The sequence below is a fragment of the Varanus komodoensis genome, unplaced genomic scaffold, assembly GCF_004798865.1.
Source record: "Varanus komodoensis strain SLA01 unplaced genomic scaffold, ASM479886v1 scaffold1, whole genome shotgun sequence".
Taxonomy (NCBI): Eukaryota; Metazoa; Chordata; class Lepidosauria; order Squamata; family Varanidae; genus Varanus; species Varanus komodoensis.
The window spans coordinates 32,389,437-32,405,991 of record NW_025335268.1 but is presented as its reverse complement, the minus strand read 5'-3'; the positions used below and the strand labels follow the sequence as shown (position 1 = coordinate 32,405,991).

General features: G+C 35.0%; 1 protein-coding gene across 10 annotated transcripts in view; it reads left to right on the top strand.

The window, feature by feature from the left end:
- The window catches only part of QKI (QKI, KH domain containing RNA binding), a 154,039-nt gene extending 139,615 nt beyond the window's left edge, over positions 1-14,424 (top strand). For 5 of the 10 annotated variants that reach the window (XM_044421434.1, XM_044421471.1, XM_044421433.1 and 2 more), the window contains 2 exons: positions 2,922-2,996; positions 7,404-14,424. In XM_044421434.1, the coding sequence (XP_044277369.1) occupies positions 2,922-2,996; positions 7,404-7,420 (92 nt within the window). In that variant the 3' untranslated portion in view covers positions 7,421-14,424. Of the gene's footprint in view, positions 1-588; positions 1,235-2,163; positions 6,858-7,403 lie in introns of those variants that run through there. The other 5 variants (XM_044421450.1, XM_044421435.1, XR_006413834.1 and 2 more) reach the window with 4 other exon arrangements.
- Positions 14,425-16,555: the final 2,131 nt, after the last annotated feature.

The window sequence follows — 16,555 nt, the reverse complement described above, 5'->3', positions numbered from 1 at the left end:
CTGCTAGTCATTTGAGGTCTACCAACTTTTGCTGCTTTTCAGATTTTGAAGATGTAATCAAATAAAATAATGTATAATTCTTACAGATTTGCTGAAAATAGGTGGTTGAAACTACAGCACTAGCATGTAGTGGCACACTAGCATACAGTGAAAAAACTAAGCCGCCATGTTAAGTGTATTCACCACTTCATATCCATCAGAGGATGGACCTCTACAGCATTGATGGATCCCTTCTCTGCATGTATTGTAAAGTGTCTGTCTAAAAGAGGGCATAAGGGTGTTCTAAAATTATCTGACAATACTTGCAGGTGAATCCTATGAGTGCTATGATTGCTAAAAAAGCATAGTCCCATCTTTGAACCCCCCCCCCCAACTAAATGGGGATGGGGGAAAGGTGGGACATCACAAGCCAGTTGCAAGAAGGGTAAATTGTCCCATTGTTCTTGGGCCAAAGGAGGGAAATATCTTTTTGACTGTCACTGACATGTACTTTCATATTAAAGTAATTGCAGTAAATGAAGTTAGGTGAGAGCGAAAAATAACGGATGTTGCAATTTGAAACATTGCTGGCACCTTTTCTTTTTACAGAGGAGAGTGAAATGCCTGTCATTCCTGATACTTTGGTCCATTGACTTCCTGGATGAAGGCTAGAATATAGCAACACTTATAAAAAAGACCAATATGGACGTTGCAGTGTAGTTTTTGTTCTATTCATAATTTTGAATAACTTTTCCTCCCTATTTTTGTGTGAAGTGTATGTCCCTGATATTATATTGTTCATTTAGTCACCCTTCTGTTTCTAAACTTGTAGTAGTTACCTATGTTCACATTGAAAAGCCACGACAAAGCCTAAACTTAAGCACCTTTGAATCCCTTTGATTTCAAATTGAGAAGCATAGGGTTCAATCCTATACCCTTTACTTGAATCAGTCTCATTGAATTCCATGGGATTTCCTTCTGAGTAGACACTATAGGATTGCAATATTAATCTGCCATTGAAATCAGTGGAAACTGATGCTTAAACATTGGGTGATTCATGCAGATAGTTTAAAGAGAACATTGGGTAACTACTGAACATTCTGTTGAAGTGAATAAATGAAGTTCACAGTTAAAGAAGGATTGATATGTATACATGAGTTCACATTAGCATGTTGGTCAGAGAAAAGCATTTCTTGTTATTTTACTTTTGCTCTCGTTGTCTACTGCTTTGATAGAACTGATCCTACTACAGCTCTATACAGCACACTTCTTATCTTAAACAGCACATTTTTTATATTAATGATAACTGCAACACTATACTTATGAGCCTCTAGTACAATAATTTATCTTACTACCCCATATTTCTGCCTTTGTAGGTATTTTGTTTCAAGATGAAAATAGCTTGTTCAGAAAGATAATTACTAGTCTAGATACACCTTCAGTCACCAGTAGCACGTTTCTTCATGTGACTTCACTTGCACTGGTATATAGTATATAATTTCAAGCCATGCATAACATACTGTAAATGTAGCATTTCCTTAGGTACTGTAACACCCAACCTAAATAGATGTTGCAATGAGCTTCCAAGGCAGCTTACAATGAGAGAAAATGAGTATATTAATATATACAATATTAGTATTGTAGCAAATTACCCCTTATACCCTAATTTAAATGAAGCTTCAGAATTGTTTGAAAGTGCTAATTTCAAGATACACACTATCACCTAAGCAAAGATAGTTAGAATAATTAATCATATTCAAAGCTTGTACAATGCATGCAACATTGCTGTTGGTGAAGTGAGTATAAGCTTTTTTGGCTGAAAAATCAGAGCCAGGGCCCTGTTTGCTATGGAAGAGTGTATGTGTGCAAAATCAACCACAACGCTCAAGCAAATGGGAAACGCTGCTGGATTTTGACAAACGTACATAATGCTAAGAGAACCTATGTGGTGTTAGTAGGAAAATGCCATTATGTTAAAGTACATTGTTATGGAAAGCTGCCCAATAGATTTGAGTGTCACATAACAGATCGCAATTGATATTAATAGTTTTATTTTGTGAAATATTGGGATAATATAAAATTCCCAATAGATTGATCAAAAAAAGTGTGGTAATATAAGGGAAGATGGACAGTAGCATCAAATCTTAGTTGACTAATTTTTAATTCCCTTCCTTTTATCTTTAGGTATGGCTTTCCCAACGAAAGGCTAAGAATTCAAGAATGGTCTTAACTGAACCCTCATCAGAGCTGACTTTAACACATGCTTAGTTTTCAGCAGCCTTGAGAAAAATGTAGCCTAGCAGTCAGTGACTTACTTGCACTTTTTTGCACATAGAAATAAAAATGCTATTAATTTGGTGTAGCCTGTGCTATGACAAACTAGCAGTGATTTATGAGTGTATGGTAGTATACTGACTGCTATGTATTCTGTACTATTTGCTTTACTAATCACCTAATTCATTGCAGTTCACAGTTATTGACTTAGTTTTAAACCACAGTCTGTAGGCTTGAGGAATTGCTTTAAAACTTTTTTAAAATGGTAAAAACTGGAAGTTATTTTAAGATTAGCAAAGAACCTTCAGTATTAAAAATGGCATTATTTAAGACAGTCCTGCTGCAAGGAAGGCACTTCAGTGAATATGTGACTAGTAAAGCTCAAATGTGTTTGGGTCTAAGTAGATTTCATGAAATACTGTAATGGCGTTTGTAAATGAATGGATAATGCAGGTTAAGGCCCGGATGTTTAAGATAATGCAATATTAATCTGCACAGATATACTCCATATATTAAGGTTAAGATTTGAAACTACTGTGCCTTAACTTGTTGTTTTCTTTAAATAAATTTTTTAGAAAGTGATCTTTTAAAATCCATTTTGATAAGCCTGCTGTTAATGTTTTTTTTCAAATGTTTTCTAACTGTCTTGGTAATTACAATTTAACTAGGTGCGGTGGCTACTAAAGTTCGAAGGCACGATATGCGTGTCCATCCTTACCAAAGGATTGTGACCGCAGACAGAGGTTAGTTTAGTTCTGCAGTTCTTGCTTTTAAGAAATGCTTTGAGTGTACATGAAATTTGCAACACCACAGCTGGTTAACCAAATACTATTTTGACCATACTATTGATGTTTTAAATTAAATTGAAATGGTAGTAATATTTTTCCAGAGGTTTAAAATTGTAAACTACTGTATCCTTACCATTTAAAAGATATATATTAAAATATATATATAAACTTCATTGTATTCCATATAAAATGCTAAAATTTGTTCCCTTTGTAAACACTATCTATAATTCAAGCTGGACTCAAGTCTTAGTGTTGCATTAGTAGTTGATCCTCCCATGCAACTCTTTCTTTATTAATTGGAAATATCAGATTGGTGTTGCAAAATAAAATGAATGGATGGGCGCTTAATGAGATAGAGATAAAAGTTATGTATTTCAGGAGAAAGCTGAAGATTTAGTTTCCTCTCTGCTGATAAACCATTTGTGTTTCTGTTGTATAATTTGATCATATTTCTTCTCTAAATTTTCTTCTCTAAAGAAAGTTATCTTCTAAATTCAGCAAAGAACAGTGAAAATCTGTCAAACTGTCTAGGGTTTGTATTAGTAAAGATTGCTTTCCTGTCAAAACTGAATTTTTAGGCTTATTATTTGCAGCTGAAATTTCATTTCCCAAACCTGTTGCAGTGTTGATGTTCTGGTTAGCAAAGACAATTGTTTCATGTCTGTTTGGCTTGTCTGTGAAATGGAAAAGAAATCTTCATTTTCTCCTTTATATGAAATGTAATTTACTATACTTGTGAACTCTTGGGCCTTTGAATTATTTAAAATTTCTTGTGAAAAGTGAACTATCGGTTTATTGACATTGAGCATGCTACTGGAAGTAACATCATGTTTGCGCAGGTGCATTTATCCCAGCTGAGGTATTTACTTGGTTTTGGGACTGGGGAAGTCACTATATCATCTGTTTCCATATGAATGGTCTTCTGAGTGGATTAAATTGTATTATACAGTTGTAGAATGCAAATCATAATTGAGTGCCAAATTATGTTGCTTGGGAGTACATGTTTTATCTTTAGGTTTCATGTATTGCACTAATGTAATTTTTTTTTTTTAGAAAATGGATATTTTATCCTAACAGTTCAAATACTGTATGTCACACAAGAGACTTTTCTGTACATTTAACCAGTTCCTTGGTTCACAGCAAAGGGGCTTAGTGTAGAAGCATTATAAACTATTTCAGTAAGGCTGGTTCTTGTGCAGTTCTAAAATGCTAATATGTAATTCCAAAATATATATGGTTTCCCTGAGAAATCACCAGTTATGCTGAGTCTCAGTTCTGTTCACTTACTTTTAAACAGTACTAGTCCCTGAGGGAGCAAGATCCTTCTTTTCTAGCTGCACCTTTATTGGCTGTGTATTAATGTTTAAATGTGAAAAACCAGTATGTGCAGGACCAGATCACTTTGTTCCCATATATTCAGAATTATCCCCTATGTGGATGACTAGAGATGCCACAAGCAGTGCCACATGATATGGGAAGGAACAATCTTATATCCTACTGGTGATAGACAAGAAGATAGTAGACAGTATTGTCTAAATTGGGCCACAGACTCTTCTTAATGGAATGTTTTGACAGCTGGGTGGTGATAGAGGTTTTAACCTACTTTGGTTTGTAGATATAGTTGGTAGGCCTCAGGAAATACTTTGCATATTTGTTTGGTCAGAGTTATGCTTCAAATAGGGTACAGCGAGTATATGGTTTTACTCAGTATTCTTTGAGTGCATGTAGATTTCTGATTGCTTTTAGTAGTAGGTTTTCCCAAAGTGCCTTCTCACTTACGGTCACCATTGTGTATAACATGGTGACCTTCTTAATTTTTTCTCCTGTATTCATTACTGTTAGTTTCTGCTAATGGTGCTACATAATTCAGAAAATAACATGTAATTGGTGATCATGGTGGAGAATTTCAGACATCATAAATGGCTAAAATAGTTTTTGTGTATTGCTTTTAGGCAGTAAATTGTATTACAGTAGACCAGAACGCCATACCTGTTTCTTGCTTCAGTAAGATTATTATGTATATCTCTTGGTATTTGATTCAGGTTTTATTTAAGTATGCAACCAACCTAAAATAAATGTTACTTTTTGAAAACTCCTATTATGGTAATTTTAATGTACACTTCCTAGTTATATCTACAGCAGAGGAACACAAGTTTTGATGAGTTGTTTAATACTGATTTTATTTAAAATACAATGTCAGTAAACCGAATTGCTTTCTTTTCATAAGGAAAAACTATGAGCAGATAATTCAAGGTAAAATATGAATTCATTGGGTCTAAATTGTTTTCTGAATTGCTACATCCTACTATTGTATTCTCTCATTAAGCAAGCTTTTATTCTTAATGTTGGGCTTATATTTGAGCATTGCATTTAAAGCAAGAGCCCCCTATATGTCAGTACTTAAATAATTTCTGCTAAGGTTAAAGCCCCGCTGTATAAATAATATAAACCAGATTTTGATCCATGTAACAGAGACTGACTGATCTAATTGTAATAAACTGTAAATGGTGTTGCACAGTTGACAAACCTGTGTGTACTGTAGAAGGTCAGGGACTTGGCAGAGGATGTATCACAGGTGTACTGGTATCTTAAGATAGCTTGCATTGATTTTTACAAACCACAAGAAATGGCAATGCTAAGACCATAACAGAATGTGTTTTTTCCTCAAAGCCAATTGTCACATAATTTATATATAAAAATTGTAATACCTTTTTAATCAAAATTGTAATAAGTACCATGAATGCTTTAAGATTCCGGATATCTAGTAAACATTTTAAGGTGGCAAGATGGTGCCACATTAAATATTTATTTTTTAATTTTAAGTTGTTTTTGTTTGATTTTTAATTTTTTTACAACAGTTGTAACTTAAACCCTGCTTTCCAGAATTTTAAAAATAAAATAATTAAATCAGGGAACATGAGATCTCATTTAAGTTACAGCAGTAATGTTTAGTGTTCATGATCTGTAGCCTAAATAATGGGCCATAGAAACAATGTAACATGTGAAGGTAAATCCAACCCATGATGTAGATCATTTAAAAGTGTGCTATCTGTGAACATTGCACCTACTGAATTTCATTTTAAGAAATGGCACAAATCTGACTTTGCACTGAATACCTTTCTCACTTCCATCTCCTCTGCTTTAGTCAATGGCAACAGTACAAATATTCTTATCAAACCTCAGAATTTATTAGAGATGATAAAGCTGTTGAATGAGTCTTAAAATTTGTACTACTGTAAAGTGGACCAAGTTGTTGAAGGAGAATGTGAGAGAGTCATTAAAGAAGGAACAGCTCAAGAACATTGGGAATGATAACTTTCCACTTGAGAACTTTTTTATGTTTTACTGTAATTTTTTTGTGTGTGTTTTGGAAAAGAAAATAGTATTTACAGGTGGCTTCTTTTAAAATATGAAAATATAAAGCAGGAATGTATATGAAATGTCAGATTTTATTGTATTTGCAGAGTATTAGCTTTGAAAAAAGAGCTGTTTGTAGTTTTAAAAATGCCTTATTAGTATCAATTAGATTTCCTCTATTTTTGATGTAATTAGAGCATTTTAAGTATAGAATTTTAAATGGCAGGACTTTTACAGTGTTTACATACAAGTGCATTTTCTTAGTGTCCTATATATGTAAAATAGCATTTTCAACAGGAAAACGCTGGCTAGAACATTTGGCCTTTTCCTGGTTCCCATGATGATGCCTACACTTCTAGACTTCAATTTAGATTGCTTTGTATCATGAAGCCAAGAAATCCAGTGTTGTTTGTAAATAGAATCATTGAAAAGCAATAAAATTTATTGAACAAAAATAAACTTGTTTGGCCCATAGTTTGTGAAACCAATTGTTCATGACAATTCAAATTCCTTAGATTCATATTGTTTAACAATCAGTTATTAATAATCACATTCATCATAACTAGTTGCTTTGATGCTTGCACATGGGAGAATACTAATGCTTAATAGCAGTCAGATACTGATATGGTGCACTGACTGTTCTAAATTCTTTTACCAAGTTCCAGAAACTATTCATTGTTTGGTTTTGTTTTTTGTTTTTGTTTTAATTTCCTTTCATCGACTGCTACTAACTATTAGTTGTTACATTTTATTTCTATTTTTCCTTGTTAACCAGTTTTGTGGGAGTGGGCTTTTCCTTCATATGTTCAAATCATGATAGAAGGCTGTCATGATTTTTATTGCATTCTGTAGATGGTGTCAAGCAGTATGTCAGAATTAAACAAGCTTGTTTTTATTAGTTGTGATTAGTTTTCATGTTGTCATTAAGCCGTCACTAGCTGAAACTAATCTCTTCTCTATCTTTCTTTCTTTTTTTTGTTTTGTTTTTTGTTTCTAACCACCCAGCCGCCACCGGCAACTAACCTATGACCTTCTGACCTCTGAACTCTTCACCCAATGATGACCTGACCATGCCTGCCTGCTGATCAGTTAACTGGTAATCGCCTTTGCTTGCCTGTCTTCAGTGCAGCGAGCTGAGGCACTTGTCCGTTCGTCTTACCATCTAACAAAAAGACAAAGAATTTGTTGTCCTCCAATTCAGCTTTTTTTCCCTGTTTGGGTGAAAGTGGTTCTAGAACCTGCACTGAATAGTAGTAAAGCAATAAGGTCCAATTCATCCCTCCGCACTGATCATCTTTTAGTGTCCCACCCTAAATGAATGGTAAGAAGGGCCTCACTTAAGAGATGGAGGCAAATGTCCCTTAACTCCCTGATGACAGAGGCAGTTACTGTGAGACTTCTAGGAATCTTTTTCTTCTCATGAAGAAGTCAAAGCTCTCTTTGAATGTACTGTGTGATGATGCATCATGCATGAACCTTTGGTCAGGGATGTCATTGGTGAAGGGATTCCTAAAAGTATTCAAAATTTGACATGCAGTGTAGTCACTACCAATGCCCTCAAAGGGTAGAAGATGCAGCCTTTTTTATATTACCTGCCAAATTGGGTGTTTTTAAGAAATTTAAAAGTGCCATGAAAAATAGGTTACTGGGTTTTTGAATTGCATCAATGCATAAATAAAACAGCAACACTATTGAAGCTAAACCTGAGATACAGTTTCTTTCACTATACATCAGCTTCCTTAAAAGATTACATGAGTACAAGGTACATGCATTATGTGTCACATTACTGGGCAAACTGTTCAAATATTTTTTTAAACCTCCCTGTATAGAGAAAATTCATAAGGATGTAAAAGCCATGCTTGCCTATTTGCTGTATACATGTAATGAAATTGTAGATAAAGTGTAGTGCATTGAAACAAATTGAAAAAAGTAGATACTTTTACTATACAAGGGTGCTGGTGCAGAAAAAAATATATATTTTTGGAAATGTAGCATTTTATACTTTCAAGTGTTATAAAAAAAGAAAAAAGAACAAAGAAACCCTTTATTTCATTAAATGATTTTTTCTGGTGGTTGTCGAGAAACAAAAGACCAAAAGAGCCTTTTTGTCTTTCTTTTTTATTTTTTAAGTATTGGAATAAGAAAAGAAAGTGCCTTATTTTCTCCATGGTCATTTAGTCAAATGTCTCGTATAATCAGCTCCTCCCTCAGACAGCAAGTTAATGCATGCCACTCAGTCGCCCAGTATGTGAAAAGAAGCTGTGAGGAAAGACAAATGAGTTGACCATTTAAATTACCTGGTTTTTGCCATAGCATGATGCAATTTTGCCAGATCCTTAACTGTGAAATAGAATTGTTCCACCAACAGCCAACCGCATATTTTTGTAACATGTTCACTCTTCAATTGTAGACTCTATATTTTTATAGTACTTGCTCAGCCTTAAACCAAAGGGTTCTAAGATGCAGTCTCAACCTAAATCAAAGTATCAAATTACAATATTCATACAGTAGCAAGTGTTATTTTTCCCCTTCTTAGGGATAGGTTGTATTGTCTCTGTTTGAAATAAGTGCAGGAAAGTATAGAAGAAATTGAGCTTGTGCCAGGATAATCTTGTTCATGACTAAACTGAACATTCAGGCAACCTGTCTTTGAGCATGTTTTGGGTTTTCATATGTTTAACCTACAATGCCAAATAGAATATACAGTGCAAAATTCTCATCAAACTCTTACTTAATGAATGTTAAGTAATGAATACTGGAAAAGTATAAAGTATACTTTATAGTATGAGTTAACTGTCTTGAAGATCCAGCTATGCTTCTGTTTGAATATTTAGAAAAGGTTTACATAGCTGGTCTAGTAGTATTAAACACTTTACGCACAAAAGTGAAATATAAAAATAACAAGCAAGTAGCAGTGTGCCCATGGCTTTGAATCGGATTTGGCAAAGATCAGGTGATAACTTGCCCCTCCATTGTGTCAACTTATTCTCCTTAAAACATTCACAGCTTCCAATTAAAGGTCAATAGTAAGTTAGGTAAGAGGGCTTATTTTTTTAAGCACCTGCATGGTGACTTTGTCAACATTATGTCACACCTGGAAACAAGTATCAGTTTATTTACTATGCAATAAACATTCATCATTTTTGTACTCAGCTAGCTTTTCTTTCATCCTGCCACTGGCTTTGTCTTCCTGTTACACTTAGGGGGTTTTTTTTTTTTTGGTTTGACTTTCAGTATATGCTGTGCCATTTTGATTTTTGTTTGGTTGAATAAACTTGCGACACTCAAACACTTTGGAGAGAATTGGTTAAACATTACCAGTATTTGATCCAGTTTCATCTCAACTATGATAAACCTGGACATTTATAGATGCTGATCAAATGTTTCTTCTTGGGAGAAGTGTGACTTGTAAAAGTAATGTTTGTTCTGAAAAAAAGTTTGAAGACTTAGTTGACAACATTTTGGATCAACTTAAAGCATGACTTTTGAAATCTCTGAATGCCTTGGTTCTCAGTATTATCATTCTTTATTGAATTTTTCTTTATTAAGATATGTAGTTTAAGTCTTTTTTTCTGACAGTATTATGTAATTTTTTTAGAGTGGGTATATGGGAGTGTCGCTTGTATGTAACCGTACAGATGACATGTATTCGTCTATTCCTTTATCTTAGTTTGATGCTATGTATGTACCATAACCAACCTATTGCCTATGAGAAACATGTAAGATAATGTATTTACAGCCATTGTTACAAGTTTATAATGTATTTTTCTATCTTGTTTTATATGTATGTTATATAACATTCAGAAGAATTTTTTTCCTGATTGAGAAAAGGATACAAAATGCAAAACCCACAATTTTGATAACTGAAAATTGCCAATTGTTTTGCAGTACTTTATTATCATATTGGGAGTGTTGTCTTTCTTGGGCTTTTAGTTAGCTACTGGATTGAATACATTAGACATATTTGGGTTTTAGTTGGGTTTTTACATAGCTTGCATTTTAATTCTTTGGTTCTTTGCTGTTTCTATTAACCCATAGCATTATTTTAATAAATGTTATAATACCAACCTACTAACTCTGGACTATGTCAGTTTATTAACCATTACATGTTTAATTAAAGTAAACAAGGAAAGACAGAAGAATGTAAAGTCTTGAGTTCTTAGACTAACCCTCAAGGTGACCACAGATAACACAACGTGACTTGTTTTATGTTGTTTGTTTGGCTGACATTCTGCACACTACTATTAAATTGGCTTTGGTCATTCTGGCCTCTTACCTTGTGGGTAGGTGCCAGTAGAATTGGGAACAAGTAGCTATTGGAGGCATTCTTCTTGTAGAGCCTTGCCACTTGCCTTTCAGCATCTGCATTACTAATTCCACACTTTCTTTCTCTGAAATAATCCCTGTCAGCTCACAGCAGAAGGGGAAAGATACCAATCTGTGGTAGATCCTATACAGTGCCCAGAGAAACCAGTTTGATTCTTTATTGAGCCATTCTGAGGTTACACAAATTCAGTGTAATTTGAAACACTCTGATTAAATTACAGTTCAGCATCTCAATATGCAACTCCTCCTGTATTGCATGTGCTGCTCAATGCATCATAAGCGAGAAATATTTCATTATTAGCCCAGCAGAAGCTGCCTCTCTCACTGGCATATAACTAAATTTCTTTCCTGGTGATCCTGAAGGTGTTAATGTTGCAATCCTCAAACTGTATAACTCTCAGGTAATCGCACTGATTTCAAGCAGGCTGCTCCACAATAAACAGTTTGAAAATTGTAGCTTAAGTACTTACAGGATTGTTTTTATATTTAATGTAATAAAATATCTACTGTAGTGTTTAATGCCACATAGCTCAGGACAATACAAAACCGTATAAAGCCCAAATCGGTCATTATGTAATAACTGGGAAAAGTACACAAATGTTTCTAGTAGTACCTGATATGCTTATCCATATGGATGACTATAGCAAACAGGTACAGAGGTGTCTAATAAGCTTCCTTTTACTAGAAAACTGTTGTTTTAAACACTGGTTTTATAGCCAATTCATCTTTTTCCAGAGTATGACTACTGTGTACCTTTCTGAGAGAGGCTGTATTATTCATGAGGAATAGCATTTGTTGAAATAAATTCCTTAATGTTATATATAATATGTATATATCAGATAACTTAGAATCATAATAATAGTAATTTAGATTTAAATTGATATTAAGCCATTAGAGTTCTTTTTAAAAAGAGAGAAAAGATTCTGTGGAGACAACAGTATATGCTAGGCAGTTTTTTATCCCATTCAAGTGTATATTGAAGCTTTATATTTCACATATACCACATGACAGAAATATAAACTATTAGACTGGTTTCTGGCCAATTAATGTATTTAGATCACACATAGGAATTATTTACTATGAATGATAGGAATTATTACTATGACTAATAAAGTAAAATACAAACTGTTGAAATCCAGAGATGTTTCAGAGATAATGCCCAACAGTCATAATTACCAATGTGTCATATGAAATTTTGCCCAGGAGCAACTTACTGTTTGCAAGTTATGATTCAATTCAGTGTTACAAGTAAAATTCTAACCATTATACTTTGATGGTCAACTAATATTTTCTTAAGAATGTCTAAAAAAAGTCCATGGATGTACAGATATTTATGACATCTGAATCAGCATTTATTCTTATTTGTAGAATACAGACAATGAGGCGTAACATTTTGAGTATAGTGCTGCTTTTTTTTTTTTTTATGCAGACCAAGAAACTAAGAGCCTGCTATGAATAAACAGAGTGCTTCACTTGCTCATGGAGAAAGAGGCATATATTGTTTAGTGGCAGATGCTTGTGCCTACTGGAATGCTACTTTGGAAGACCCTCCTGGTCTTGGGGGCAGGGGGTCTTCCAGGGACCTGAACCCATGCATCTTGCTAACATCCCTCACAGAGATTTGGGATCTTAGCTATATAATTTCATGGGATGACAACTTAAAAATTACTTAGTTTTTCTTGAAAATTTAGTCCTATTCCCAGTTGCTTGAAAGCAAGTCCCATTGATTCAGCTTCTGGTATAGGATTGCACTTTGTAACATTTTTAGCACACCTTTTACTTTGCAATAGTATCTTACTACTTTTGGAGAGAGAACCATGAGTTTACCTCTCAGGTGGTGAGTATTTGTGGGTATTTTCATCAGTATAAGACCTCTCTCTAATGTAAATAAACAGTGAGTAAAGTTTAAGAGGTGTTCTCATTTTGATGAAAAACAGTTATAATATGCAACTGGAAAAGAGGAACTGATCAAGGCACTAAGTACCACACTTGATTCCAGACTTCTACCACATGAAGATTATGATTCCTATTTGTGCAGGAAACTAAAATTCAGTAGAGACTTCCTGCTGGAGGAAGTGGGCAATTTCTCCAGTTTCTTCCTGCAGACCCCCATTTTCCACACTTTCCCAGAAGATCCCCCAGGATGCCAGAAAAATGTTTGAAATGGCTGTAGGGGCTGCAGGGAGAATCCTAAACTCAGCACCTTTCCTCCAGCACTAGCTGAACTCCTAACAAGCTATGTTGGATCAAACCCATAAAGTGCAGCACACTTCCACAAGAATAAGCCTCTCAGCTGTTTGAGGTCATGTTACAAAGTTTGTAGAAGTTAAAAAATGGCAGTAAGGCTATGATGTTGTAAATTAAAGTGGAATTTACTATTGTACAGCCAAAGTATGTTGCTTAAGTAGGTAGCTTCCAAAATCTTTACAGTGAACTGGTAGTCATTCTCCCTATACACCACCCAAAAATTACTTTAGATTTCCATTTTCAGTTTGACACTGCTGAAGTAATTATCATTAGAAATGCTAATGGAAAGTGAATGGCCATCTGATCACATGATAGGTGCAAAAATGCATACATGTTGACACAGGATTCTGAAACAGCCTATTGCACAAAGATAAGTCCACAAATTTAAAACATTCCCAGGGTACAAAATTTGTGTTGTACGAGGGATTCTTTTTCTTATATACAAAGTGAGTGCAGCTGCCAGTGAAATACTTTATGTGATAATCAATGTTGAATCAAACTGGTTACAAAGAAGGGTGCTCCTGGTTCTTTTGACACTGCCAGCTCACTAACTGCCAGCGTAAAAATCCTGCCTTGGGAGTGGGTATTTGAGAAGCAGCAGGTGGTTTACTTGCAGCATTCACTTCTTGATACCAGTTATGTTGGTGGTTGACTACTAATTTCATGAAGAGAAATTACTCCCAGGGTGAAAGGTTTGCCTCTGGGAAACTAATGAATAGAGATTTAGAGATTAAAACTATTTTTAAAAGATATATATAAATATCCTTTTGAATTGTATTGTGAGGAAATATTTGACTCATATACGTTTTTGTTTGTGCAACACAATGTGTTTTAGGAGAAATGGATGTTGCCCAAACATGTATAAATATATTTTAAAAATCACGCCTGTAAATGATGTGCAATAAAAACTGGAAAAGTTACATGTGCTTGATCCTCAAAAGCCAATTGACAGCTTGCAGGGCTGTCATTTTATATTTTGAAAATCAAAGCTATTCTGTATCTAAATGTATGGCAGAATAAAGAATGTACTATTTGCACTCTTTAACTGTCATTAATGACTTTAGTTCCTTAAGAGATTCCAGATTTTGATATCTGGTAACTTAGTCCACTCTCATTACAAAGTATTTGTTGAATGCTTTATATCAGAATTTTAAAAATAACAAATGTGTATATAATCAGTAAAAGTCATTATCGAAGTATTAAGCTACACATGAGGTGAGGTTATTTGAAATACAGCATAAAGAGGAGTACTTCTGTTTTGCATAGTTCTTAAAGGTCACTAAAATCGCATAGCTACACTAAAGTAGCAAAACTGCACATTTCCCTCATTTTATAATATGTAATTCCAGGAGTACTTAACACTTCACATTAATTAAGCTCTCTGCCCTTGAATTTGTTTTTTTCTACACTACCTCTCCAAATATTAAAAGAATGTGTGTTTTTTTAAATGGCAGATGCTCTTGTGGTTTTTTTTGGTGGCTAGCTTTGTGCAGGTGGAGAGCACTTTCAGCCTCAACAATTGGGCATTCTTAACTGAATGAGTTATTTCACTTTAACTTACATAGATTAAAAGGGATGCGCACACCATGGTTGCACCTTAAGTTCTCTACAATGATCTTTATTCATTTACTGTACATCTTACTAAGCATACATCTTCAGAAATAAGTTATTTTGAGCTCAGTGGGATTTAGTCCCAAGGAAGTATATAGGATTGCAGCCTAAGTTTCTTATGTGGCCTCTGCCATAGGTCCTTAGCTTTTCTGGTGTCATAGCTTTCTATTCCCAAGTCACATCTGATAACTTGCATCCATTTCCTTCATGCTAGTTTGCTTATCTCTTCCATCCTTAATTCATTGCACTATTATCAAATACACTGCCATGTTAATGAGTACATGAAGTTTGTACCTTGTGGTAGTATGGTTCGCTTTAGACTTGGGTCAGAACATCAGTACAGAAGAACTGCACATTCTTGTCATTCTCACACCAAAAATTTTTATAGCTATGTTGCTAATCAGATTGGTTGAAATTGCTAGCATCAGTTCTGCTTTCCATTTCTTGAATATCCGACAATTTGCTAGAAATCTATCCAGTTTCTCAAAAACTACATCCCCTAAACAAAAACAGCAACAACAAAACAAAGAACTCAAATGCAAAGAGTTCCCCTGGAATCTTCAAATTCTTTTTAGCTTCCTCAAGGGTGCATTGTTTGGCAAAAGAAGGAAACACTTCGTGCCTATATACTGAGTCATTGAAATGTATGTTACCAGTCATTGTTTGGATTTTGATGGACAAATTTTCCTGTTCTATCAACTTTTTTATTTTCATAGTTATCTGAAATCATACATAAAGCCAGAACTGGGCAAGATGCTTTACATTTTCTTTGACCTGCTTCACTTCCCTATGAGCTGCAAAGTTAGCTGCAATGGCATTTAAAGCACACCCCCCCCCCCCCAGTTGTATTAAGTTGCTTCTTTATTCTGGCCAGTTGAGAGACTTCTATTTGTAACTTGCTGGTTTGATTTAGCTACTTAACTATTTTAGTTGTGGATTGTGTTTGGGGAGTGGGGTACACTGGTGCTATAATCACTAGGGACATCAACCTGAATTTCTGTGGTTTCCTTTTGAACCCGAAATTCCATCCAGTCATGCAAATACAAGCAACTGCTACCCTAAAGGCTACAGCTATGATTCATTCATGACTGTTGGCTTTAATTCTTTCCATGTGTGCGCACATGCTCACGCATGCACTGCCTTCCTCCTACCTGCTCTAAACATGGGTCCTGTCAAATTCTTCTCAACTCATGGGGGTGTTACATACTGTGCAGAACTTCCTGCTCAATCCTTTTGTTTTAAAACCTTCCCAAGTAACCTGGGGTAGCTGACTAAGACCATACCTGAATCAAACCAAAAAGGGACAGCTAAATATTCGAATTAGGCTTTATTTTTAGATGAAGTCATAAAAGCAGTATCAATTACTTTTGCAAAAAAAAAAAAATTGTGCCTGTTGCTCATCAGTGGAAACTTTTCTGTGCCATAAACCTGGAATAAGACCCCATCTTACCTGGAACACAGCCAACAAACATATTGAGTTGAAATCACTGCATGGTTCCTTCATGAAGTTGGGATTCTGATGTCCAAGAGTTCATCTTCCCATGGCATGTTGCGTGATATCAAGAGTATGGTGACTTGGTCTGGAGTAAAAATTATAAGTGGAGAACGTGATTATCATTACTTCTTTCTTTTTTCTGTTTGATAGCTGACAGACAGTGAAGAGTTGAAACACACAGTCTTCCCCACGCATAGGTATATCTACACACTTGCACTCTCATACAGGGAATTCTGGCTTTGCAAGTCTGGTCGAGGTAACTTGGCTCCTACCTGTGGGTGTTAGGTTCCCTTTCCTATGCCCCCTGAAGCACAAGTTGTGCTGTGATGGAAGACTGGAGATCAATGTGCTTCTGAGAGAGCCATAACAGCCACTGTATGTGCCCCAATGTGAACCATTAAATCAGTTGGATCCTGAAGACAGAAAATAAGTGGAAATCATACACAGTCTGCATTCCTGAACAAACCTACTGTTTCAA